Below are 25,253 nucleotides of genomic sequence, written 5' to 3'. Positions count from 1 at the left end.
AACAAAACACCATTGTGACCAGCAACCATTTAACTAATATAATAAATGCATATAACAAATTTGTTTTGACGTGCTCTGGTCAGATCTGTCCTCATCTCAACTCTTCGAGCCCCATATTGGGCGCCAAAAAGGACTGTGGTGGTTTAGCCCCAGCGAGCAACTAAGCAGCATGCAGCTGCTCACTCACTTCTCCCCTGCGCAATAGGATGGGGAGGAGAATTGGAAGAAAAAGGTAAAACTCATGGGTTGGGATAAGGACAGTTTACTGGGACAGCAAAGGGAGAGGAAAATAACAACAACAGTGCTCATAAAAATTAATATATTAAGTGGGTGATACACAACAACGCAATTTGCTCACCGCCTGGAATCTAATGCCCATGACCTGCCAGCTTCTTGTGAAAATTAACCCTATCCCAGCCAAAAACCAGGTTAACATTCATGGAAGAGAACGAGGTTTGAGGATGTTCATGCTGCCCCATGTACAAAATGTGTTGTCATGCCTCCAGCACTGAGTCCAAAAGACTCTTATGAAAGGGAACTGCTGCAGGAAAAGATGCAAATGCTGACACTAGGCAAAAAAACAGGGTATGGGCAAGAAGCATAGTAAGAGTGCAAAGGGAAGAGAAGTGTACTTCCTTAATCTTGGGGCTGCAATTAGCAGGAGAGCCTGCAGCATAGCCAAGTCAGCACCTACACAGGCTACCAAGCATTTCCTTGCTTCCCAGGGACAACCACCCTGACCATTTACTGCATCTCCCCCACCCCACATCACCTCTCAAACCTACTCAGATATTTGCCAGACAGACTCCAGAGGTCTGCTACCTCTTGCTTTCTGACAAAGATAGCTCATGCACAAAACACATGGTATTTCCTTACAGCTGTGCAGCAGAGGCATGTGCTACAATTCCTCCATAACAGTTTGAGAAGTGAACTGCTTTGGCCCTGCTGCTCCTTCACCAGATAATGGTAGTCATTTGATACACAGACAGTGGCATATTAAATGTCCATTTGGAGAAAGCCCAACAATTATTAGTTTAGCATTCAGAGAACAGTCATCAGACAGCACGGCCCATACCATTTCTGGCAGGAACTGAAGGGCATTTCTACTGCATCTGATGTCCCTTGTTGGAATTGAGTTACGCAGTCTGCATGCGTCTTTTCATTGGCAACTGATGAAAAACAATGGCCAATTACTTTACTTAGACTGTACTCAAGGGAGAGCTTTTCCCACTGATACAATCTGAATAAAGTTCCAGAAGTGGGCACAACAAGGCAAGCAGGAAGTAAACACTTAAAAGAACAGGTCAGCACCAAATAAGCGTTTATTTCCAATGACAAAAATGCTGAAATGTCTTGCACTCCCATGTGTGTAATGTGAGACCTAACAAGAGTGGGTGTACTCTGCCTGTCAAATGCCTACACTTAAAAAAAGACTTCTTTACAAGAGGGACGTATGTCTTTTTAGGCAACAGATGCTAAAAAAGGTACAGTTTCAAAAAACAGTATTTTCTTACTTGCTAACTTTAACTCCTGCATCTCTGTAAGATCCCCATCTTAAACCAGTCACTGCAAACACAGGCTGTTCCTTTTCTCCCTGTAAAGAAAAATAAACTTTGCAAAACTGCTTTCTCTTATCTTGTTTCTAACGTTTTTTTGTGGCTAGAAAAATATCATTTCTGTATAAAAACTGATTTCTGATTAATCCCAAAAGTGAAATTTCACAGAAGAGGTATGACAAATAGCTAACAGCAATAAAGCTAAGCAGAATTCAAGTGTTATACATTCCATCTGCTCCCAGAGAGGAATATAAGAGGTGAGGTTTTGAAGAGGTTGATTGAGTTTGCACACCCAGCAACAGCCATTTCATTTTGTGGATATTGTCAGCCAAAAGCAAGGAGCTCTGCACAGTGACACTAAGTTCTCACTGCAGAAATGTCCATTCTATAACACTGCAGAAAAATAATATTCAAAAACCATATGGGGCACAGTCAAAGGTTTTCCCATTTCACATTCTTGAGTTTGTAAAAGCTATTAACTCCACAATACATATGAATGCATTAAATCAGCTCAGACAGCTATTGTTATCTTTCATAATTTCTACAGAAATATTGGTGTTAGTAAGTTTTGTATTCATCAATACTCTCTGTGCCTCAAAAAAAGATGTTCAGACATTCTAGCGTTTCCTCCAGTTTAGATTATCTGATGTCATAGCATACAGTGGAGAAATGACTGCCACCAGAACTGCTGATATCATAAACCAAAATTCATGACAGCATTACACAGAGGAAAAACAGTCCCTGTAAACAGAACAACATGATAATAGGAAAGTTTTAGAAACAGTGGGTGCCAAATAAGCAGACGCTTTTACCTTGATCTGCAAGACATCAAGTGGAACTGTCTCTCCCTTCAAAATGGCCAATGTAGCATTAGTAATATGTCTGCAAAACAAACAGGAAAGAACTAAAGGAAAACAAACAGGAAGGAAGGAAAAGAGTAAGCTTTAAAATTACACATTTTGTTCAGCAAACCTCACTACAAGTCCAGGTGGGGCTTTTTTGCAGCAAACGCAACCACCCCAGGGAAAGAACTCTGACAAAGTGCTACACTTCCGTGAACTCACAAAGCAAACCGGGTGGCTGCAACACATGTCAAAGCCTGCATTCTAACAAACAGCAAAAGACCTGAAAAGCAAAAGCAAGTTCTCAGCCTGAGCTTTTCAGAGATTCCTCCTTCTCCAGCTAATCTGGCGGATCACACACAAACTCTGTTACTTGCTGTTTCAGAAACTTAGGACCCAAATCATGGTTTTATTTTATTGGTGGCAAGTATAACAAACTGGGAGAGAAGGGGATGGTCATGAGACTGGTCTGAATGCATGTGTCTATGACTGAATTGCCTTAGTATGTTAATTTGTTTTGAAGTTTTTAATCAATAAACCTACCTATCAGCAGTGCTCATGTGGTTTTGGTCTCCATTAAGTTGCGGACAGTAGCTAAGGCACTTTCTCATTTCAAGTCATAAAGTGTGGCACTAAAGATTTTGTAAGCAAAGTGTTCAAATTCATAAAGTAGTCTCTACATTCAGACCTTGAAGCATATATTTCATTAAAACCCCTTCTTTGTTTTCAAACTTGGGTAAAATTTAAATTCCACACTGCACACATTTCTAGTGTCTCAGCTGGACAGGGGAAAAAAAAAAATCAACCAACCAAATGCAGTTTTCACATATTCATGTGAATCAGAAGGAGAAATTGCCCTTGGCTTCATCAGGCTTAGAATACCGAGACAGAGAAGGAAGCTGTTCTCTCTCAGCCCTTCTTTTCTTCCAACTCTTATCTTTCTGTAAGACCTCCACAATTCTTACACCCCACAACTAAATAGTGCTGAAGGAACCAAAGCCCAAATATTTCTTTTTAAAATATCACTTCTGCACTTCTTAAGTCAGGTTCTGTTACTGGTGTGAGTTGTTAAGCAGCCTATTGACGAAATTCCTTTCAACTTCACCAATATGCTACAGTCTCACCTGCACAGTTCATTACCTTAGGACAAGAAGATCATTTATTTCAAACAGCTTTTTCAAAACCCAGACATAAATTATTATTTTAATCTTAGCTGCTGATTACAGCCTTGTCCATCTTGCTGAGCTTAAAAAGCACTCTGGTAGTTTTAATGAAGGATGTTATGCCAGTTGGCTCGTGGGTTTTATGTATGATGGATACCAGCAAGGGTTCCACAAAGAAGAATGTTAATGAGAACCAGAACGAACAGATTTCAGGAGCAAGAAGAAATATATTCATTAGTATAGGAGGAGAGGAAGGAAAAAACTGAAAAGACATGAAGTGTCTTTTCAGCTTAGTTGACTGGCCTTCTTACTTCAGAAGTGGACAAAACAAACTTACAACAAACTGAAATGCAGGCAACAGATACTGTCAGACTGGATCATATCCAAGACGCTGATAGATAAGATCCAGGTTGTTGGAGTTGCCAGCAGCAGGCCCATCACAGGGATGGGCAAGAAACCCTGCAAAAGTCAGTAATGGGATCCAACCTCTCCCATACAGATGTTTTTGTAAACTGGAGAAGGGATGGAAAGAGGACTACTTTTTTTTTTTTTTTTTTTTACTTTGTCATATCCTTGCTATATCCTTGTCATATTCTTTCTGACTATTCCTAAGAGGCTTGATCCTTTTAATTCTTTTTTTTTTTTTTAAACTGCTGAACATCACATGATCACAGAGAAATTAGCCACAGAAAATTATTTCATGTTCTAATAATACATACATTTCCTTCTTTTAATTTTTAGTCTGTTTTTGGAAGCCATTAACCCAGGCAAGTCCAGAGAATCATCAGGCTCTGCCCAGAGACTGCCAACTTCTATGTAACATAGAAGAAAAAGAAAAGTATCAAGCTACCGAGAAGCACTGCTCCTTGAAAACAAACAAACAAAAAATAAATCCCCCTTTCAGAAACATGTAATACTTACTGGACTTGGTTCGTGCTCTCAGGGTAGAGTGTGTGGCTCAGAGTGCAGGTCTTTCCAAGAGGTATGAATCCTATAGGAATCTTACTGAAGACAGCCTGGACACATGAGGAGAGTAAATTAACATTTGCATCAGCTGAACAAAGCTTCCTGTGTGGAGATAACAGCTGTGTCTGATATCACCCCTTTGGCACTAAGCAGCCAGGCACTTCCTTAAATGAGGCAGTAATACATAATGACTCAGAACATGGCATCCAAATCTGTGAACCCACCACTGCCAACTGGGTACAAAGGAGCTCTCTGTAATCATTAAGAGCATTGTTACATGCAGGTTGGCAGCCACGTCCTAACTAATGCATGGATTCTGTCAGCAATCTGCCATCTTTCTTAATACTGATGGTGGCATCACAAGCTCTGAATCTCATTTACCATTGCACAAATCCCCCTCTGATAGAGTAACCTTGCATGGCAAAGATATTTTCTCAGTTAAGGAAAGGAAATTAATTGATTCCTCTGGCATCCAAATCATGAAGCAGCAGAAGGTCTAATTTTTGGAAGTCATTGACTGTGTTATTTTTCTGTACCACAGTTCAGCAAAAGGGCTTGTTGAAGGAGCAAGTTATTACACTATACCTCATAATAAACTGTGCTTCTTGAAGCATGTCAGCAAATCAATGTAAACTACTATATATCACAATGTACCATCTCCCTCCTGGGCATTGCTACTAACAGCTCCATGATACTGCAAATCCACACCAACTAAGTAATACTCCTCTCACCTCATGCCCACCCGCTCTCCCTCGCTATCTCTGTGTCTCCTGCGAGTCTTAACACATCTCAAACACCCTTCTCTCATTTTCTTCAGAATTGTTTTACAGCGTGCAGACGACAGGCTGTTTGCAGCTCATGCAGTCATGCTCTGCTCCCCTGGCTGCTAGGAACAGCATTTCTGAAATACCTTGCACAGGCTCTTCTTATCCAGGCAACAGTGGTATGACATACCCGAGTAAAAAGGAAAGCAGAGGACAGAGTGAGGGGGCTGAACTGCAGATCTCTACTCCTAGGACAGAGTGATATGAAGGACAAGAAGAATTCCCTGGCCAAAGACATAAAGTGACACAGTGGCAATACTACAGTGCAGTATTCCACCCAAAATAGTGCTGGATGCAGAACTTTCTACGTTATTGCAAATCAACCCAAGCTACATCAAGACAGTCAAAAAACAGAGAAGAAATACTAGCCAGTAAAGCCTCCAAAACTTTTCTTCTAGTATCTCTAGACTGTCGAGGTCTCAGGGGTCAACTATAATAACATTAAATTTTAAAAATGGATGTCTCATAATTGATACAGCCAGCATCCCTTTAAAAATACTGGCTTGGTTGCAGAGTTTCTCTTGTCACATTCAGACAAAGCAACTGCCTAAACAGATACAATTCTAGCTGCCAAGGATATCATCATAATCTTGCCTGGATCATTTAATTGAGTTTTTGCCAGCTCCTGCCAGAAGGTTTTGAGAACAATGATTCCCTCCTTTCTTCAATAACACTGTCCTCCCTCTTTAAAAAGAAAAATCTCTCTCATTTCCATTCAGAGTGATCCACCTTGAAAGGTTAAAATTTGCTTTCTGCAGCCATCTGCATAGGTAGGTATTCACTGCTTGAAAAAAATGGCAAAGCAGTAATAAAGCAATAGGAACACGGACATAACTGAGCTCGGTTTCAAGCCTGTACAAATACAAGAAAAACATGAACTTTCGCCCAATGCTTCTGCCAAACAAAGCAGCATACACAGCTGGTCCATGGGTCTTTAAAAGTTTTTCATTTGGCTTCTCCACAATCCCTGCTCTGATGCTGGAAACTTCCCAAAGCCGTGGCTTGGGAGCCTTTGCACTCCCCGAGAAAGGGCATGAAGAACAACAGGCAGAATTGCAGGACACTGGCATGGCTGACTTACTACGCAGCAAGCTGGCTCCAGATTAGTAAGCAACATATCTGCAGAAGACAGCTGAGGCCAAGGGATCACAGTGGATGCACAACACATTTTGTCTACAAAATAAACAAAATTTTTAAAATGACACTTCCTCACCTCATCTGCTCTGCGGAGAAGTCCAGTTATGACCTGAAAGACATGGGAAATGCTCAGCTCTGAAAATTTTTTCAGTTACAGTAGAAAGCTACAACATTCATACCCACATTTACACTTTGGAAAAGATGTAAGGAGCAGCTACTCTTTTATAGAAGGTGCTACAGTTGCTTACATGGGAAAGGAGGCACGTTCAGTGTGCGAATGTGGTGGAAATAGCAGGGTTATAAGCATGCATGAGTATATGCTGGCCCCACAACCAACGCCAGCGTAAATGTTTTAACATCGAATAATGCTCTACATAATGCAAAAATAGCCCCGGTCACTATGTAATTAACAATAATCAATTCTAAGGCCAGGAGAAACTTGCAGATGTATTCTGACCACCTTCTCTTAAGGTCATTGCATTTCATTTAGCCATTGCCTTATGACGCCAGTAGTTAGCATTGCAGGAAATGCTTTAATAATACACAGCCTTCCTTGAAAAATAGAGTATCCCCCAGTTCTGGTGGTAGTTTGCTCCCGTCATTAATCATCTTGACAATAGGCATTTATTAAATATATACCATGCTTTGTTATCACTTCCACGTAAATTTTAAATTATTTGATTCCCACTTGGCAAAACATACATTCCTCTTGGGGAGTACAGATAGGAATGAGCTTTGAAAATTAAACCATTACAGCTGCATTACACAGAAAGAAAAAGATATAATCACGTCTCCCCAAATAATTTTCTCATTCTAGAATAAAATTCTGGAAGATATTTATGTCACACACTCTTTCTGCCCCCACTCCCATCATCGGTTTTAGACTAATAACAACTAGCAGAGTTTTCTTATCCCTGGAAGATTATAACATTGACTGAAAACATAGATACTAAAACGGACAAATCTCTAGTAATAGCTGTTATGATGTCGCTACATTACACAGACTCAATCTTCTCACCCTCAGCCTGATTATGATTCTCAACAAACCAGGACAAAGCTCCTGCAGTACCTCTTGTACTGTGCCATCTCCTCCTGCAATAATGATCAGATCTGTAGTTTCCATCAATTCCAGCAGCTTTTTTGCTTGGCCTTCATAATCAGTCTGAAGAAACAGAAATCCAAACATGAGAATTCAAGTGACTATTTTTAGGATTTTTCTTCTATAGAAAAAAAAAAAGAATCATCGATCCATTTGCTTAATAGTTATTCTCATATAGGCACACAGTACTGTGTTATTTACATTCACTGAAATTTCTTCAACTTATAAAACAAGTTTGCTGCCTAATACAGTATGTGCAAGCAAACACACATACACAAAGGGTAAATGAAATATCAATCTTATTCAATAGATCTAGAATATCACAGCAAAAATCATATTTCCGGGTAGTTTTGCAGTGAAACAAAACCACAAGCAAACCATGCTCTTGCACAAAAAGTCCCAACATCTTTAGCAGCCAAAGCCAAAGTACAATGACTTTCTAAACCACTAAAAATGTTTTCTGCAAAATTATTTTACAGGGACACCTCAGCCTCAGTTACTGGCCTAGCTCTGTTTTGCTAACTTGTCACGTCTGAAGCTACAAAGCGTCAGTTTTAAGTCTTTCAAAACAATTTTTTTCTCTTAGGGTGGAACTATGTATTTTCAATGATTAGAGAGAGGCATTAATAACAACCAGCATTTTAACACTAAACCTTGTGAAAAAGATTCCAAGACAGAAAGATATATATTATGGTACTTCACTGCTAGGACACGGTGACTATTAAACTATCCACATAGCACAGCCTCAAAAACCTGCAAAAATATGTTTACTTTTTCTTCTCTTTCCAAAGAAAACCTCTCTGCTAATTCACACCATTTAGAACTCAGCGTTCTGTTTTCATGATGGGAATATTGAATTACTTGGGGATACACCGAGATATTTTCAGTGTAAAAATAAAAGGTTATTTTTAATTAATCTGAACAGTTCCTCTGCACGTCAAAGTTCCTCGCTTCTGAATTCTGCAAGTTCAGGCAGAACTGACAATTTCAACAGTGATGGGCACGCACCACTAGCCAGCACTCAAATATTTAGAGAGTTTTCTCTCAAACGAATTATAGAAGGGCTGCTTTAGACAGACAGACAAGTAGATTTACTGCTTTAGCTGAAAATTAAAAACTCAGTACACAGTTTGTAAATTAACTGTGAAGTAAAAAAGGAAAAGATTAAGTGCCAGCTTAATATCTCAGTATGTATTTCTTCTCATGAGATGTCTACAAGACAACTGAGAATTTCAAATGCGTCCAGAATTGAATTTCAATTCTTCAGGAGGACAAAGCAGAGCAGGCAATATATCTGAATTAACAGAACAGTTCTTACCTTAACCACAGTTACATCCAAGCCAGATAAGTGCAAAATTGGAGCAGCATTCTTTTCAAAAAGGTTCCTGGCTTTGCTGGAAAAAACAGAGTAAAAATTATTTCATTAGCCTGGTGGCTAAAAAAAAAATTAAAAAGGATAGAAATGAATAACAAGAAGAAATCTATTTAAAAACAGAGCATACAGTCTACACAATCAGTCACTCAACCTGTCAGTCAGGAAAGATGAGATTTCATTTGGTTCAAATGTATTACATTTCTAGACTCATATCTCCGATGTCAGCTTTTTGTTCCAGTTTTAATAACTGCGGAAGAGGTTATCTAGCTTTCTCCAAAAATAATTTAAAAAACCCACCACAACAAGATCTCCAGAAAGAAATTTATTAGAAAATTAATGACTTACAGAGCACTAGGCTTTAAGACCACAAAGAAGGCCCATTTAGGTTTTCAGAAATATTTTTAACAAATATTTGTTACCTCTTATTAAATAAGTTTAGAAGCAAAATTTTATCTTTCTTTTGTTATAGGATTCATGCATTTTCTGCCTGTAACTGCATAATAAAATAATCATGCCATTAACTATAAATTGCTTACAACAAGTAGAAACATGAGACTAGAAGTCAGAGACTTAATTTATTAAGAGTTTGCAATTTCCAGTCATGGGCATTTGGAACAAAAGCACATAAATCCAAGCACTTCCACGTCAGATATATAACTCCTTTTATGTTGTTACTGACAACTCCCTGCCCCTCCCCAAGATGCAACTGATACAAAGCTTAGCTGATCAGCAGAAACAGACACACATCATATCCAAGAAAACTGTTTTTCCACTAATTAGTATGCAAAAATAGCAGCCAACCTCTTCCAGGAATCTTGCTCTGAGCCCGTATTTAGCATTTCAGTTTGTGGGCATATCCCTTTCAAGGACAGGTTCCCACAGAAGTAAGATCACTGCTGGGTAACTTCAAGTCTTGAAGCAATCAAGGTCATTATCTTATTTCTATAGTTTTTGAGGATGGAAATGCATCACATACAGAAGTGTGTAAGCAATACGAAGGAATTCCACATCAGAAGGAATGACAAAGGCCAAAACACAGGATAAATAAAAAAAAAAATATATGTTTAGAAATCATTCTTTCAACTCAAGCATCTAGTTCTATTTCTCATCCCAAAATTTTGGTGCAAAAGTTTGGCATAGTTACATAGCACCATCTTGGCATCAGAGGGAGGCAAAAATGAGCCTAAAAATCTGGCTGGCTTCTTTTATAGTGGATGGCAGAGCAAAAATATGGAAAGAGTGCCTCACATATGAGTGTAGGGAAGGGGCAGTTTTACCCTTTGCAAGCTGCTGGGTTGAGGAACACTGTTGCTTTCTTCAACGGCATACTGGAAGGGATAAGCTGGTTGCCAAAAGCCTAAGCGAGATAAAAAGAGCAGAGTTCAGTTTTAAGCACGTTGGTAAAACAGTTCAAAATAATGCATCTCTACAAATGTCAACGGGCTTTCAAGCCTCATGACATTCAAATGACTTCCATCTTCAGCCACTGTGCAGGTCTCCTATTCAAAGACCTGCGTTCTTAGCAACAGCCCAAACCGCTGTCGTTAAGTACCCTTTAGGTCATTTTTACAATTCCACCACCATTTCGTTTTTGTCAACCTCTGGTTTTCTGCCATGGGCAGAGATCCAGGGAACTATCCTTGACTCCAAGGTTACTTGATTTTCATTCCTTATGTAATTCTCATACACCTGCCTGCCACTTTCCTTCTGCATCTTTTTCCACTTCTGTACTTCGTTTCTTGTATCTTTGCTCATTTTTATATTTTCTGTGCTTAAGTTTTTGATGATATGAAAGAGAATTTGCCCTGACCTATAAGCAAGCTCACTGTTTCTCAGACATTTTTTCTTCCTAATGTCTGCATATAAAAATCAACTAATTCCTCTTCAACTTTTCATCCAATTCTGAATAGGTGCCTCAATTTTAAATTCTCTGAGAGTTACTCCATACAGCCTCTTGTACCTTTTAGCCATTTGTACCTATTTCCATAGGCTATTTCAGCATAGTAGAGACAAGAAAAGGCAAAGCTTCCATGCATGTTACTTCCCACTTTTTTTAGGTCAGCTAAAGGCATCCTCACTACTGCACCAAATCAAACTGGGTTTGAGTACAAGGATGACGACGTATTCAGCAGTACCATCCAGAGGGTCAGAAACAAAGTAGGAACAAAAGACTACTGCGCCAAACACAAGACACAGTCAACCGTCCCTGTTTCCCCCCTTATCTTGAAAGTTAATCCCCCTAGCAGGAATTTTTATATTGAAGAAGGTGGACACTGTACACAAAGCACACTAGATTTTAGTGATCGTTAGCTGTTTAAATTTGTAATTAATTCCACTTGCCAACTTTGCTCAGGAAATCTCAATTAAAAGAAGCGTGCAGGTGGCTATGTTGCTTAAAACATTCAAATTTCTTCTTCAAGAAAGGAAAAGGATAAGAAAAGTTGTTGAGACTAAAGGAATCTTCAAAGAAAGGGAAACAAATCAATAGGTCTTATGCTTTACTCAAAAATCAGCTGGAAAACAGACCAACTTATTTTATTGCAATTTTTGGATAGGAATTGGGAAATATAAGGGACCTCTAGTATGTTACAGCTGTTAGAAACAATTAATTGTTTGCTTGGGGGGGGCACAATGTGATATATTTGCTTGCTCTAAGCAATCTAATAAGGCTCATAGAAAAATTATGAGTAATAACATAATCACTTCTTTATGTAACATACTTAGACATTTATGTTATATAGGGGGGCATTTCTAAAGCAAATGCTGATTTTTAAGACAGGAAATAAAAAAATAATAACACAACATTCTACAAGTCTTTTTTTCAGAGCTCAACACAAGGAAAGACAACTTAAAGCCAGACATTTAAAACGGTTATTAAATATACATATATACACACAAAGGTATAATTTAGGAAGGTCAATGCCTTTTTCACTTCCTTGTCAAATACACACTTCCAGGTATTGCATTTCTGCACTTCTAAGATGACAATCATTATTTTGCAACTATGGAAAACCCTTTATAAAAAGGCTTTATAATGCTTTATGAATACTAACAGAGCAACTACATTCCTTTACAGAAAACTATCCCTGCTTCAGAGAGCAAATTCTTTGCCAGCTAAACAGGACCTCTTTAACACATGCCCAGAGTTCAGTAACAACAAGGTCAATCAGCAAGACCACATTTCCAAAGGAAGTCCACAGTCAGCTGACAATGGCTTATTCCAGAGAACGACGTGTAAAAATTTACAAATCATAAATGGGTTCTTTATTATAGAATCTTTCTATGATCATTTGCCACCCCAAGGCTGTCACCATAAACTGGTATTTAAATTCAAACATGCATGGTAGAGTCTTTGCATGAAATACTGCTGTAGCAGATGCTTTGGCAGGAATGTGGGCGCCTCATCAATTTGGTATTGTAATAGGCTTAAAAACTTAAAAATCTGGTGTAAAAGTTATAGGGAGATCCCCCCACTTCATTCAGACAAAACTTTTTCTTGAGTGAGTCTGCCTCTATTTTTTCCTAATACTTATACAGCACTATAAATACAAGTAGCATTTTTCAAACAATTATAGATTGTTGTTATTTTGAAGAACATACCAGACATTTAATATCTTACTGCTGTATTGCTGTGTGTTTTCAAGCAGTATTTGCCACTGACACATCAGTGAGAATGGAAATTACAGCAAGAATTGATTACTAGGCTTTCTGGTTCATTCCTTTCTAATGCATGAGTCTTCTGCAGGATATTTTCCCAGACTTTAATCACTGAAATAAGGAAGCTCTATTGACAGTGCTTTTGCTGTTTCATTTACAAGAATAAACCATAATGGAATAGATCCCATCACTTAATGACTGGAAGTAAGAAACAGGAAAGTCAGAATTTCCACAACAGAACTATCTTCTTCTACCAGTCTTTCCTTTGCAGATACACCTTTTTGACAGCATATACACTTAGGTCGTTTAACTTCTCCTTATGTATCATTTCATCAGTGTCTTTTTAATTTTTTTTTTAATTTGGTCAGCATGCTTTGAACACTGAGGTATTAACTGCTATTTTCGGCAATATAAAAAACTTCTATCACTTTGATATTATGCAGTAAAAATGAATATTGAAAACATAAAAATAAAGAACAACTGATACTGTGAGTTGGAAATGCATTTGACTCTGAAGCTGTAAGTATGATTTACGAAAGCAGTATTTTCAGGGAAAGACTTTTCTTATTCTTTCATGAGACTTGAGCTCCCTTACATCTATTCGGGCATGAAGTTCCATTGCCCAAATCAAGCTGCAGTGAATATCTTTCCCTCAACAGCAGGCAGGCTAAAATTGGGATTATTCAGGTGCACCACAGAGGCAGAGTAGTCTCAAGGAAAGATCTTTAATGAGAAAAGTAAATTTCACCATTCTTCTCAGGCCCCAGTACATAGCAATGATGGGAGCAGTGTTACACCCTGCAAAACCTCTACGATCTGGCATGGAGAAGGTGGTTTAGAATAAAGTTTATTTGTGGGAGGTTGAAAGATTCTTAAAACCCTACACCACACGACAGAGGTAATCAGAGCCAGTAAGCAGTACCTATGCAGTGGTGTAATCTATGGGCAACAGCACCTGAAAGTGCCCATGAAAGACTGCTTATTAAGGACAGGATTTCTTTACGGGAATACTACAGCATGGGAATTTGTTCATTGCTGGCTGCCCATGCAGACCACAAACTACAAAATGCAATAGTCGATAGACTCAGACAGTAACTACCCCTTTCTCTCTGAATACCAGCTTTCTTGTCAATGACTGGTTGTCTCCATTAAGTTCCCAGTACATGGGTCTCAAAAGCTCTAGGTCAGTCATCACATTTAGTATCCTCAATAAAAGCACTCGGGCTCAAATAGACCAGGGTAAGGTCTCTCCAGCCAAGCACTAACATGAAGCAGTTTGCACTGCTTCTGCCCAAACTACGCCCATCGTGGTGGATCTGAGATTTCAGTCTCCCATCTTATCAACAAATCATCTTCCTACCGGAACTCTACAGGCACAGAGTAATTACACCTGCAGAAATGGAGGTCCGGGTAGCTACAGCAGTAACTAAGATTACCCTAACGATAACACCACACCGTCCATCGCAACAGCAGAGTCAGGGCACGAAAGGTATAGTAGTCCAGCTGCAGGCCTCATCCACCCTTTGGCACTTTTAGCAAATGAACACAGATGGCATCATTATAAGGCTTGTCACGTGGAGAGGGCCCGTTGGGAAAATCTCAGGAGCTCTGCACAACTAAGATAAGAGGGAGATTTTCATCTAATTTTACCACTTAGAAGGGTATTACCTGGGCTTCTTGGCATGCAGCTCTTCGTAGCAGGTTATCGCTATTAGGCAAGACAGAAAATAGAGTGGACATTAGGTTGTGTAAGTGTAAAACAGTTTGCTCATTTTTAAAATGTAGGTACATACCCTTTTTACACACACATTGACAGCACTACAATAAAAAATACACGTTCTTTAAGATCTATTTAACACGTTTTAAGGGTGAAACACACCCATTTAAGCACACACGCATAATTTTTTTCTGCATGTGCACAGAAAAACCCTTTCTATAGTAAAGAAAAGCAGACAACAAAGACCAGGATGCCAAGTGTGCTGAGGTTACATAAGCTATGAGACACTGTATAATTGTGATTTATTTTTTACTTGCTACATAACTGTACTCCAGATCTAAGGCAGGCGTGGTTTTGTTTTTTGTTGTTTTTTTTTTTTAATGTTAATACTGCCTGTTATTTACACTGAAGGTACTTACCATTCTGGCAGTATAGAAGGGATTTAGGGTAGACTTAAGTGTAACTTCCATGGACTTAAACCTTTGTGCATTGTAATTGTGAACTCCCCTCTCCATCAGTTTGTAAGCTGAACACATGCTAATGCAGCACCTATCACCCACCTAAAGCAGTAACTCATAGAGGTGAGAATCACTCAACTCACCAAAGTGAAGTTTAAAAATAAAGAAGAAAATATCAGTGTTAGATATGCCACTGACGGTCATTTTAGAAAGAAATTCCAGACTAATCCTTGTGCTTCTCATTGGTGACAGACAGCATTAGCAAGGTTGGCAAAGCAAACTGGAGACAGAGCTACTGAGTGAGGAACAAAATTCAGTTCTTCCCCAGATCAAAAAATGCCCTATTGGCACTTGCAGACAAAACAGGGAATCCTGTTCTGCAGTGCCCAAAGCCTCACCTGTCCTTTAGACGCCAGACACTCTTCCTTCCTTGCTAAAACCAAAAAACTCCTCCAGCTTTCCCTTGGCACACCTGGCAAGACGGTACGTTATTGTCTCTAAAGTACCAAGTATAAAAAAACCCCAAACAATTATAGTCAGCATACGAAAATGAATACGCTACACCAATTAAAATGATTCAAGGCCAACCATGAAAAACAAGTGTCTAGGAAAGAAGCACACTCCTGCCACAAACTGTGGCTCATCAGGCCAAGTCTTCCAATGGAAATGGCAGAAAAGAAGTCAAAGCCTTGGTCAGACCTCTGGACACAAACACGAGTGCGATTTATTCAATTCCATAAGCTTACGCTATTTATCCATCACTGGAGCTATATAAACTGGTTTTCTGATATCACCAAAAGATGCTGCAAGGTCCTAAAAGAAGCAGGGTGACTTCAGGTGAGATATAAAGTTGGGTTCTGAGAAAATAACTCTACAGCAAAAGCCCCACAGATTTATTCTTAGTAATAATAAGACGACAAAGGAAGAATTGTTCATATAGATAAAAATATAAATAGTACCTCACAAGGATAACAAGTAACTGGAGTTACTTGTTAGCAACTTGGAGTGTCTGAAAAAAAAGATTTCCTCAGAGGCATAAGCATGTTTTTAACGGCCATGTTTGCTCCTTAAAACCAAAGGAACAAGTCATTTGTATTAAGCACCTGAAATATTACTTAAGAGGAGCAACAGACTTGCTTTTGATTGCAGTAATACAATGAAAGCAGCCTAGTTAAAATAATTGTCTCTGAAAAGGTTTGTGTCCCAAGCTAAACAACATTGTCACAGCTAATTCCAGTTTAATCAAGACAGTGCGACAGGCTGTCCACGCTGCGCTGCTGAGGGCACGAGCCCTCACATAGGGACATTTTTTCCCACTCTGTGATTACGGACGGCCAGAGCAAACACAAAGCAATTACAATTTCAATATGTAAAGCTGAAGTATTAAGGGATATCAAGAAAACCCCACTATTAAATGATAGCTGCATAGTTGACATATTTGACAATTGCTGTCCTAACCTTATTAACAAACTCTAGTCAAATCCATGTTATCTGTTTACTTCACAGTGATGCTATTCTGTTCAGGAGTCAAGCTGGGTCACATCGTCAGCCACTATGTTTTCCTGGTGCCCACAACCTTGTGCTGCAGTGTTAATCGCCTTTAAAGTGGAGTCCAGCACAACTTTTCAAATGCAAGCAAAAGATACGGCACTTTCTGTCCCAACCTGCAAAGACCCTCAAAATAACTGTCAAGGATGGAAGCTTGATTCAGCTCAACAGAGTCTTAACCATAAATATTAAGCTTGATAGTTCAGATGCCAACATTTAAGCTTATTGTCTCCTGCATTGAAGCACTTAGAGAAACAGTCTACTCTGACACATATCATTTTGGTGTCAAAGGAAAGGTTTAGGTTCTGAGACCAGAAGAACCATTTACTGTCCAATAATTTATAGGTGATTTGTCTTACCAGTAGCATAGCACCCTCAGAATCCCATGCCATCCCAGCCACACTCACAGGATTCCCATTGATTCAAGTAGGACATATATTTCAAAGTCCTCTGAGTTTGGCTTAAAGATGTCCCCAGTCCGGCTTAAAGATGCCAGGTAACAGGAAAATTTTTATTTCCTTAAAATGTTATATCAACATTTAATTATCTTCGTACTTAAGGAAAGAAAAAAGCACAAGTGCACTCACAGGGGTGTATCTGTGAGAACAGCAGTCCTCCTCCTCCTCTGTCACAGCTCTTACCTTTACTCATCTGACATGGCTCATCTAAAGTACCACAGGTGGGTATGGAAGGCCTCTGCGGGTCATACCAATTAATAAATATAGCTAGGAAAATCTTAAAAAAAGCTAAAATTTAACTTCTTAAAGTCTTCTGTCTTAGTACGTATTACCTTATGAAAATATGACTGCATACCAGCTTCCAAAGAAAAAGATACTTCAATGATAAACGTGAGATTTTGTTGATTTTTTGTATTTTATTGACTAGTATTACATAGTGACAAAGCCTTTTCAACAACACTCCAACACGAGCAGGTGGAGGCAGAGGGAAATTGCTGCACTGCCTTAAAGAACACACAGAGATTTCTTCTGACTTGCACCATATCCACAGCAAACTGAAAATCAATTTTTTACTTTACGTTTCCCCTAAGGGCTTGTAGACAAAACTCCCGCCTTACAGCAAAACTGATGTGCAGTATTGCATCTGCTGGCCACCGAGAGCTGCCTTTCCGCTCTGAGAATTAAGCATCGCACGGCTTACAACTGGGCCAACTTGCTTCAGCAGTAAAAAATTGGGAGACAGTGAGGAAAGAGCAGTGGCAGTGGGGCATGGAAGCAAGAGGATGTCCTAAGCTGAACCCACGGACAGAACTTTGGTTCAACAAAGATATCAGTCAATCCTTGCAAGGCTGGCAGCCACTGCAGCGCAGTAGCTGTTCTCTTTGGAGAAGCGCAGGTTTACACCAAAGCCAGGAACCAATGCAGAAAGAAAGGAAGAGCAACTGTCCAGAGCTCACCATGCGCCAGCCGTGTCAGGCTGCGAGAACACAGCGAGGTGTAAGAGCACAGCATTCGTACGAGTAGCTTGAACAGGGGCTGTCCTACAACATCCCTGGCGCAGGATGGTGGCCACTGCTCCTGTCCTGAGCGGTTTCAGCTAGAACAGGGAATCAACACTCATATATAAGCACACAGATCCACACAATTCAATATGTATGCTACTCCACCTGAAACTGCATCCTCTGCCCAAGTGCCAGCAGAGGCCAGGGCTGAAAGGATGGTTCCCACGATGAAAGGTCAGCCAGGACACCAATGAACTCAACAAGGAGAAGACAGCAAATTCAACTGAAGAAGCTGTTTTGAGGTCCACAGTTGTAGCAAGGGTAAGTCTTCGTCTTAGAGCCAATCAAAGCAACTCCCTTAAAGTGACCGTACTACAGATGTATAAAGCAGCTCAGATGTGAGATCCCATTTCAAAAAGGGTTATCAGCATTAAATCTCAGACTATTAATTACATTCAAGCCAGAAGCCTAAAAACTCTCCTGTTTAGTGTCTGCATCAAAACACAGAGTTTTGTGAGAAGAAACATCACCAAACCTGTGTATATAGGATGACTCCTCAAGAGCTATAACAGAACTCCTAAAAGAGATTTTTATCTTAGCACAAAGCTTTTTGGCTGCTTCCTATATTGGGTCTGGCTGAGATACAGCTAATTTTCCCCATAGCAGCCCTCACAGTGCTGTGCACTGGTAGCCAGCAAGGTGTTGGCAACACACCGGTGTTTTGGCTACTGCTGAGCAGTGCTGGCACAGCATCAAGGCTGTCCCTCCAACATTCCCCATCACCAGCGGGGTGGGGGTGGGCAGGATCTTGGGAGGGGACACAGCCAGGACAGCTGACCAACAGACCAAAGGGATATTATTCCATACCGTATGACACCTGCTCAGCAAAAAAAGCTGAGAGAAAGGAGGAGGAAATGGGGCATTCATTATTTACAACATCTGTCTTCGGGAGCAACCACTACACATACTGAAGCCCTGCTTCCTGGGAAGTGGCCAGACATCACCTGCTGATGGGAAGTAGAGAATAAATCTTCTGTTTTTCCTTTGCTTCTGCATGTGACCTTTGCTTTTGCTCTATTAAACTGCTTTTACCTTGACCCACAAGTTTTTTTTCCATCTCTCCCCTGTCCTGCTGAGGAGGGGAGTGACAGAGTGGCTTGGTGGGCACCTGGTGTCCAGACAAGGTCAACCTACCACACTTCCAATACAGCAAGAGCACAGTGTCCTCTTTGCTGGACATTAGCATTTACTTCCAGCTTGGTTTTCGAAGGGCATGAAAGACAAATCCTAGTTTTCATCAGCTTTACCCAAGACTCAGAATTTATACTCCCTTTTTTGACAAAGTTTTGATGAAATAAATTCAACCACTCAGGAAGTATATGCAGAAAGGTGACAAAGTGAGTTATCAGTTGGCAAACACGCAGAGACTAACATTCAAATTATAGATAACAATAACACTCAGATTACTGGCAAGCAGTCAAAGGCCCAGACACCTTGCCAGCATTTTCTACAGAGAAAGTCAATATTTTAACATATACAGAGTAAAACTGAGTATCTGATGAGTCCACTGCCTCAGTACAAACTGAGGGTCCCCGACCTGACAAAGTGATGATCACTTACCCGCTAACACCACTATAACGGTCTGGCCAAATCTGACAATCAGTTAAGCTGATGTCCATCATGCCAGAGATTAAATTTCTGCTGATTTGACATAGCTGGTGACTCACTGCACCACCTGGACACATAACGAACAGCAGCAGCTCAATTCAGAAGAGGTGATCCAGGACAAAAAGGTGAGAGGGGCTTCCAAACTTGAAGGAAATTTTAAAACAATCATATGGTATCTTTATCTGTAATCAACCGCATGTGTATATGTCAAACAGAAGTACATTACTGTGTATAAGCATGTATCTGACAATCTGCATGCTCTCTAAGCTTTGTTCTAGTACATTAAATTCAGTGTCCCTCATACCTGTAGTATGATTTGCTATAAATTAAAATTATGCTCACACATAAATTCATGCAACCCAGAGAAACTAAAGGGACACAACCTCACATGTGACAATACTGAGTGCTCTTCCTACTTCTCCAGTACTACAAAGGTATTTGTTATCCCAAATGCAAGACAATGGATTTTGAAAATGTGTTCTTTTAGGAGGAAAAAAAAAAAGAATTTTAAGACTCACTGAAGTTTTGTAAGAATACCAATAGGGTTTTAGTTAACAGTAGTTCAACCAGACATAATGCCTATCATTTTACACATGAAAAACCTTTGCCACCTCCTGATCTATGTCTCTTTTGAAGAGGCAACTTCTGTTACATTACATACTTAGAAGGGCTGAATCACAAATGGGGGAGGGGGAACCTGCACAAGGTTTCCTCTTTATTCTTCCCTTTCATCTGAAAACCCCTTACTGTTAAATCAGTCACTACTTGAGCAAACACCTCCAAAGATGAAAAGCTAACACACTGATCCAGAAACTAAATGCTGCATGAAGAAAATATCATACAAGACTGGGCTAAGAAGCTTCTCGACCTTTACAGTTATCGTCATCCACAACCTTTAGACTAACTCGGTGATGAACCACTACACGCCAGTGCCCCTCGTTCCTCTACAGCCTATGGAGCATAAAGGCCTCCACATCAGACCCCACAGCACAGTCTGCAGGGTGCAGGAGGGGGACACCCGGGTGTTCCCCGGCATGGGGAACAGGTCTGGAAAAGGTAGCATTCTTCCTGTGCATGTTTGTGCACGTAGCATCCTCCAAAGCTTTAAGGAAGTACTCCAGAGTTCTTCTGTCCCTGTGGGCACATACAGACTGACCATAGAAGAGTTGCCATTTATTTGCAGGACAGATTGTTATTTGCAAGAGCTCCACTTAATGCAGGCATCATAGCCTCTGCATCCAAAAGAAGAATGAACCTTGAGAAGTCAAAAAAGCAAATGATCTTCGCCTTGCAAGAGAAATATCTTAGAAAATCCACAAGGATGGAAAAGCCAAGAAGAGATGCAGGATGAAAAACAAAAATTTTCTTCAGCTGCAAATAAACAAGCAACATCTCGGCTAATTCCAAGAAGTCAGAGGCTCATCTGAACTGATGCTGTGCTAAAGCAAGCCCCTTCATCAGAAACTCCAGTGATGCCAGAAACCGAAGCACAAGACTTCACTAAACCTTTAATCTGTTCTAAAAGGGCAAATATAAGTCTAGTCAAGTATGCTTCATGCATAGCAATTTAGCCTCTGATGTCAATAACAGCAAGCCTCACGGCCAACAAAGCCCATACATGTTTCCCTCATTAACCTCTTCAAGCACTGCCTCCAGCAGTTTGTGCATGGGGCAAAAGGCACCTCTCACGCTCCCTAGTATAACTGGTACATAAACAAAGAAACTGGGAAAAGGGAACATATGAAAAAAAAAAAACTTCACCTGAAACCATTACCACATTCTGAAGGCAAAACAGAAGCCGCAAAGAATGATCCTGGCCTATTCGTTGCTGTCCAGCAGCCACAAGATAAGGCCTCTGCACAGAGTAGCGCAAGAGGGCTGCTGAGACCACCTTTGAATTTTTACACTCTTGCCATCAGGTTCTTCTGTGACTCCTCGTTTTCATACTCCCTAGCTAAAACAATGCGCCACCAAGATCAAGAAATACCTCAACAGTTGCCACTTTTTTCAAGCAGTATTTAAATCTCTGAAAGCATTACTTTACAGCAGTGCTTCAGTGTACATCAAAGTCACAAGTCACACAGAGCTGCTTGTCATCACAGGATTTCCTACCTTGCATTTCCCTTACAGATGAAAGTAGAGATTGAAGAATGGGATGTGTAAACATTTTTTCCTCCACTACATCATCTGGGTTAAAGCACTGTGTCTACACTTGGTGCAAATATCCTCTCAGCACTGAAATTTAGATACCAAAAGTTCCCTTTTTGTTTGTTTGTCTTTCATATTGATGTGCGGAAAATCGGACTCCACAACTGGGAAAGTTGTAAAGTAGGTATGTTTATTCAGCGCTGGGCAGCACGGGGGGTCATCCCACCAAAATCGTGCGCACCTTGCGGCAATTCCCTTTGAATTTTATACAACAAAATGTTACATATTCAAAAAGTGCCTATACATATTCATGATCTTTCCGTGGAAAGGCGGTCTTATTACAATGAGTTCATTTCCATTGTCTCCGCCTTTAACTCCTCTCAGCTGCGCACGCGTAGTGCCTCTTGGTGGTCGTGGGCCGGGGTCTTAGGGATGAAGGCCGTATGTCTTCCTCACTGTGCACTTTTCACCTTCACCATAAAACTTACTCAGACCGGTTCCTAATTAGCAGAGAATCCTCCGTGTTCATTCCATTCTGATTTACTACCTCCTTATCTTGTGATTGGTTACAAAAATGCAAGCAGAATGAAGGGTCATCTTGACCCTTCCTTACGCTAGTTCTTGTTAAAACATCTTACGTAAGGGTTAAGATTACTAGATATGTGGCTTAAGCTAGTTAATGGTCCTGCTATTTTCCTTAAGTGTTAGTTCCCTCTATCAATATTTGCCTCCTTATTCACCACCGTATCACCACCTATGTTATGCTTTACGTTCTCCGTGATCATAATGTGTATTCACAGTTACTGCACAGGAAATCAATACAGCTGAAACCAGCAGTACATAGGCACATGAACTCCCAGAAACAAGAGACATAAAGGGGAGACCGGTTGTGTCTGATGCTGCTCCTAGGCCTCCTCAAGTGCCCACTCTCCATACGCAGAAGGAGCAGATATAGTCTTTTTCTTAATGCTCTATTTCAGTAGCTCTCTACAGGACCCAGGTCTGACGGTATTCTGCTGTCATTAGTATCTGTGGCAACAGAAGACCAGTAAAGAGGCCACTTACTTACACAAGCAGGGTACCTGGGAAGGTCACAGGCTGCTCTGCCCCACCAGCAAATCCCTTATATGAATGCCACCGAGCAATTTCTTCCTGCTCATTTTGTACATTAAGTTTATTCTTTTGGCTAAGAGATATCTAGAATAATAGAACTTCAAATAATTACTCACATTTCACTATTTTATCTGAAGTCAAAGTTCAATTCCCTCGTCAGAGGGAAAAGTGGAATGTAAGCTCACAGATCCACTGACATTACATGAAGGCATAAAAAAACCCCAAACACCAACCTGTTTAGCACAAATATTTCTGCTTACAACACCTCAGTACAGAATCATAAAACAGTTTGGGTTGGAAGAGACCTTTAAAGACCATCTAGTCCAACGCCCCTGCAGTGAGCAGGGACATCTTCAACTACAGCAGGTGGCTCAGAGACCCGTCCAACCTGACCTTGAATGTTTCCAGGGATGGGGCATCTGCCACCTCTTTGGGCAACGTGTTCCAGTGTTTTGCCACCCTCATCATATAAAATTACTTCCTTATATCTAGTCTGAATCTACCCTCTTTTAGTTTAAAACCATTACCCCTTCTCCTGTTGCAACGAGCCCTGTCTCCATCTTTCTCATAGGCCACCTTTAAGTACTGAAAGGCTACAACATCTCCCAAAAGCCTTCTCTTCTCCAGGCTGAACAACCACAACTCTCTCAGCCCTTCTTCTACATACTATGTACTTCTCTTCTGCCTGTTGGCCCCTGTAGGCATACACATGAAACCATGACCTTGTTACCAACACTTTCACAAAGTTATAATCCGTCTTATCATAGCCTGCCCTACAATCAGCAGTTACAAGGAAAAAAGTGTGGAGGGAGAGTTTTTTTGCTGCTTGCCCTACAGCCAACCAAGTCTTAGTGCTTCAGGTAAGAAGTAAGCCACTAAAGCAGATGTACCATTCAAAACAAAGGCTGATTTAATGCAAAAGTCCCTAGGCAAAAGGAAATAAAGAAGGAAAGTATAATAAAAAACATGAACAGATTTATTTTTCTAAGTTTTCTACTGAGGCTCTGGCAGCATTTTAATGTAAGCAGAAAAGAACACTGCTAAAATCATGACTTAACAATTAAAAAGACATTAAGACAATGACAGAATAAACAGCACCAAAAGTAATCATTTTTAAAAATAATTTGGCTATACTTGCATTTTAGTCAAGTCTATTAACCATAATCTTAAAGGACAGGGATTAAAATATAAGCCTAGCTATGTAAAAACTGTGAACCAGAATTTTGCTTACTCTAAAGAACATTTGTCTCACAGATAAACAGTGAAAATGACACCCTTGTAGGTACGACTCAGCTGCCGGGCTCCATCCAGCTAGGAGGGGGGCAACAGCAAAGCAGGCGTACCAGGGAGGCACAGGGCACAGCTACTGCTGGTGCCGTGCCTCAAGAAAGGCACAACCGCTCCTGCAACAGAAATCTGGCATCTTTCGTGAGGTATATGGCACCGTGAAAAGAAAAAAGGAGGTGGGAAAACCCACGGACATATGATGGACACGCTGTGATGGCCGCCCTCTGCGCATCAAGGTGGCTTCCCCATCAGCCTGGTACCAGTGGCACCATTTGCAGGTGTAGGGCCTCTGGTTTCATTCATCCTTATAATACTGGTTAAAAGCAAGCAAGTGGATGGTAAGCACTTGGCTGATGGCTTTTTTTTTTTATTAGAAAAGAAAAATCTTTCTCCTCTCCAATAGGCCCCAAAATGATTCAAGCCACTTTGACAACACTTCTACTTAAAACTACCACCTGAACTAGCCCCGAACTTAAAGCAAGGCCAAGGTGGGAAGTCACAAAAAGGCACTGAGCCTTCCTCAGCTCACGGCTGCTGGAGGGGAAGGGAGCGCCATCCCCCCAAGGCGCCGGCGCCCCTCCGACGGGAGACCGCCTTAGCAGAGGGCCCTGCAGCCCGGGCACCCGAGACGAACACGACAGCCATGCCCTCACCGTGGGGGCCGGTCGCTTGTGCAGACACAGCGGCACACGGCCGGGGCAGGGGCCCCGCTCTCCCGCCCCCCGGCCCGCCCCCCGCCGGCAGTTACCAGTGCTTCCCATAGAGCCAGTTCCCGCCCCAGCTCAGCAGGCAGACTCCGAACGTGGTTTTCTTCCAGTGGTTCCTCAGAGTCCTTAGCACTTTCACCGCCCCGGCCATGCCGCCTCCGCCCCCGGCCGCCCGGGGCAAACCGGCCGCCTCTCAGGATGGGCCGGCGGGAACCGACGCGCCGCCGCTCTCGCCGCCCGGCCCGGCCCGGCCCGGCTCGGCTGGAAACGGCTCCCCCAGCTCCGGCGTTCCGCGCAGCGACGCCCTCCCGGCCCCGCGGGGAGGCCAGGCGGTGCCCGCCGCGCTCCAGCCCCCGGCTTGGGGCGGGAGTGGGCCTCTGCGGGCCCCTGCCGTGCTGGTTTTGGCCAACCTGCCCCCTGCGCATGGAGCGCGGGGCTGAGGAGATCTCACCCCCCATCCATGTTACTGTGCCCCTGCCTTGGGCCTTCTGTGCACCCTGCCTCAATCTTAAAAAAAAAAAAACCAACA

At 41.2% G+C, this 25,253-nt stretch overlaps 1 protein-coding gene across 2 annotated transcripts in view; it reads right to left on the bottom strand.

The window, feature by feature from the left end:
* AGK (acylglycerol kinase) overlaps positions 1–25,008 on the bottom strand; it is a 45,574-nt gene extending 20,566 nt beyond the window's left edge. Inside the window, exons 1-9 of one of the 2 annotated variants that reach the window (XM_075755637.1) lie at positions 24,766–25,003; positions 14,288–14,327; positions 10,240–10,319; positions 8,906–8,981; positions 7,558–7,650; positions 6,565–6,597; positions 4,483–4,577; positions 2,369–2,438; positions 1,515–1,594 (exon numbers count right to left, since the gene is read on the bottom strand). In XM_075755637.1, the coding sequence (XP_075611752.1) occupies positions 1,515–1,594; positions 2,369–2,438; positions 4,483–4,577; positions 6,565–6,597; positions 7,558–7,650; positions 8,906–8,981; positions 10,240–10,319; positions 14,288–14,327; positions 24,766–24,875 (677 nt within the window). In that variant the 5' untranslated portion in view covers positions 24,876–25,003. Of the gene's footprint in view, positions 1–1,514; positions 1,595–2,368; positions 2,439–4,482; positions 4,578–6,564; positions 6,598–7,557; positions 7,651–8,905; positions 8,982–10,239; positions 10,320–14,287; positions 14,328–24,765 lie in introns of both variants that reach the window. The other variant, XM_075755644.1, reaches the window with a different exon arrangement.
* Positions 25,009–25,253: the final 245 nt, after the last annotated feature.

Source organism: Balearica regulorum, chromosome 1, assembly GCF_011004875.1.
Source record: "Balearica regulorum gibbericeps isolate bBalReg1 chromosome 1, bBalReg1.pri, whole genome shotgun sequence".
Lineage (NCBI taxonomy): Eukaryota > Metazoa > Chordata > Aves > Gruiformes > Gruidae > Balearica > Balearica regulorum.
This window is presented reverse-complemented; position numbering and strand designations above follow the sequence as displayed.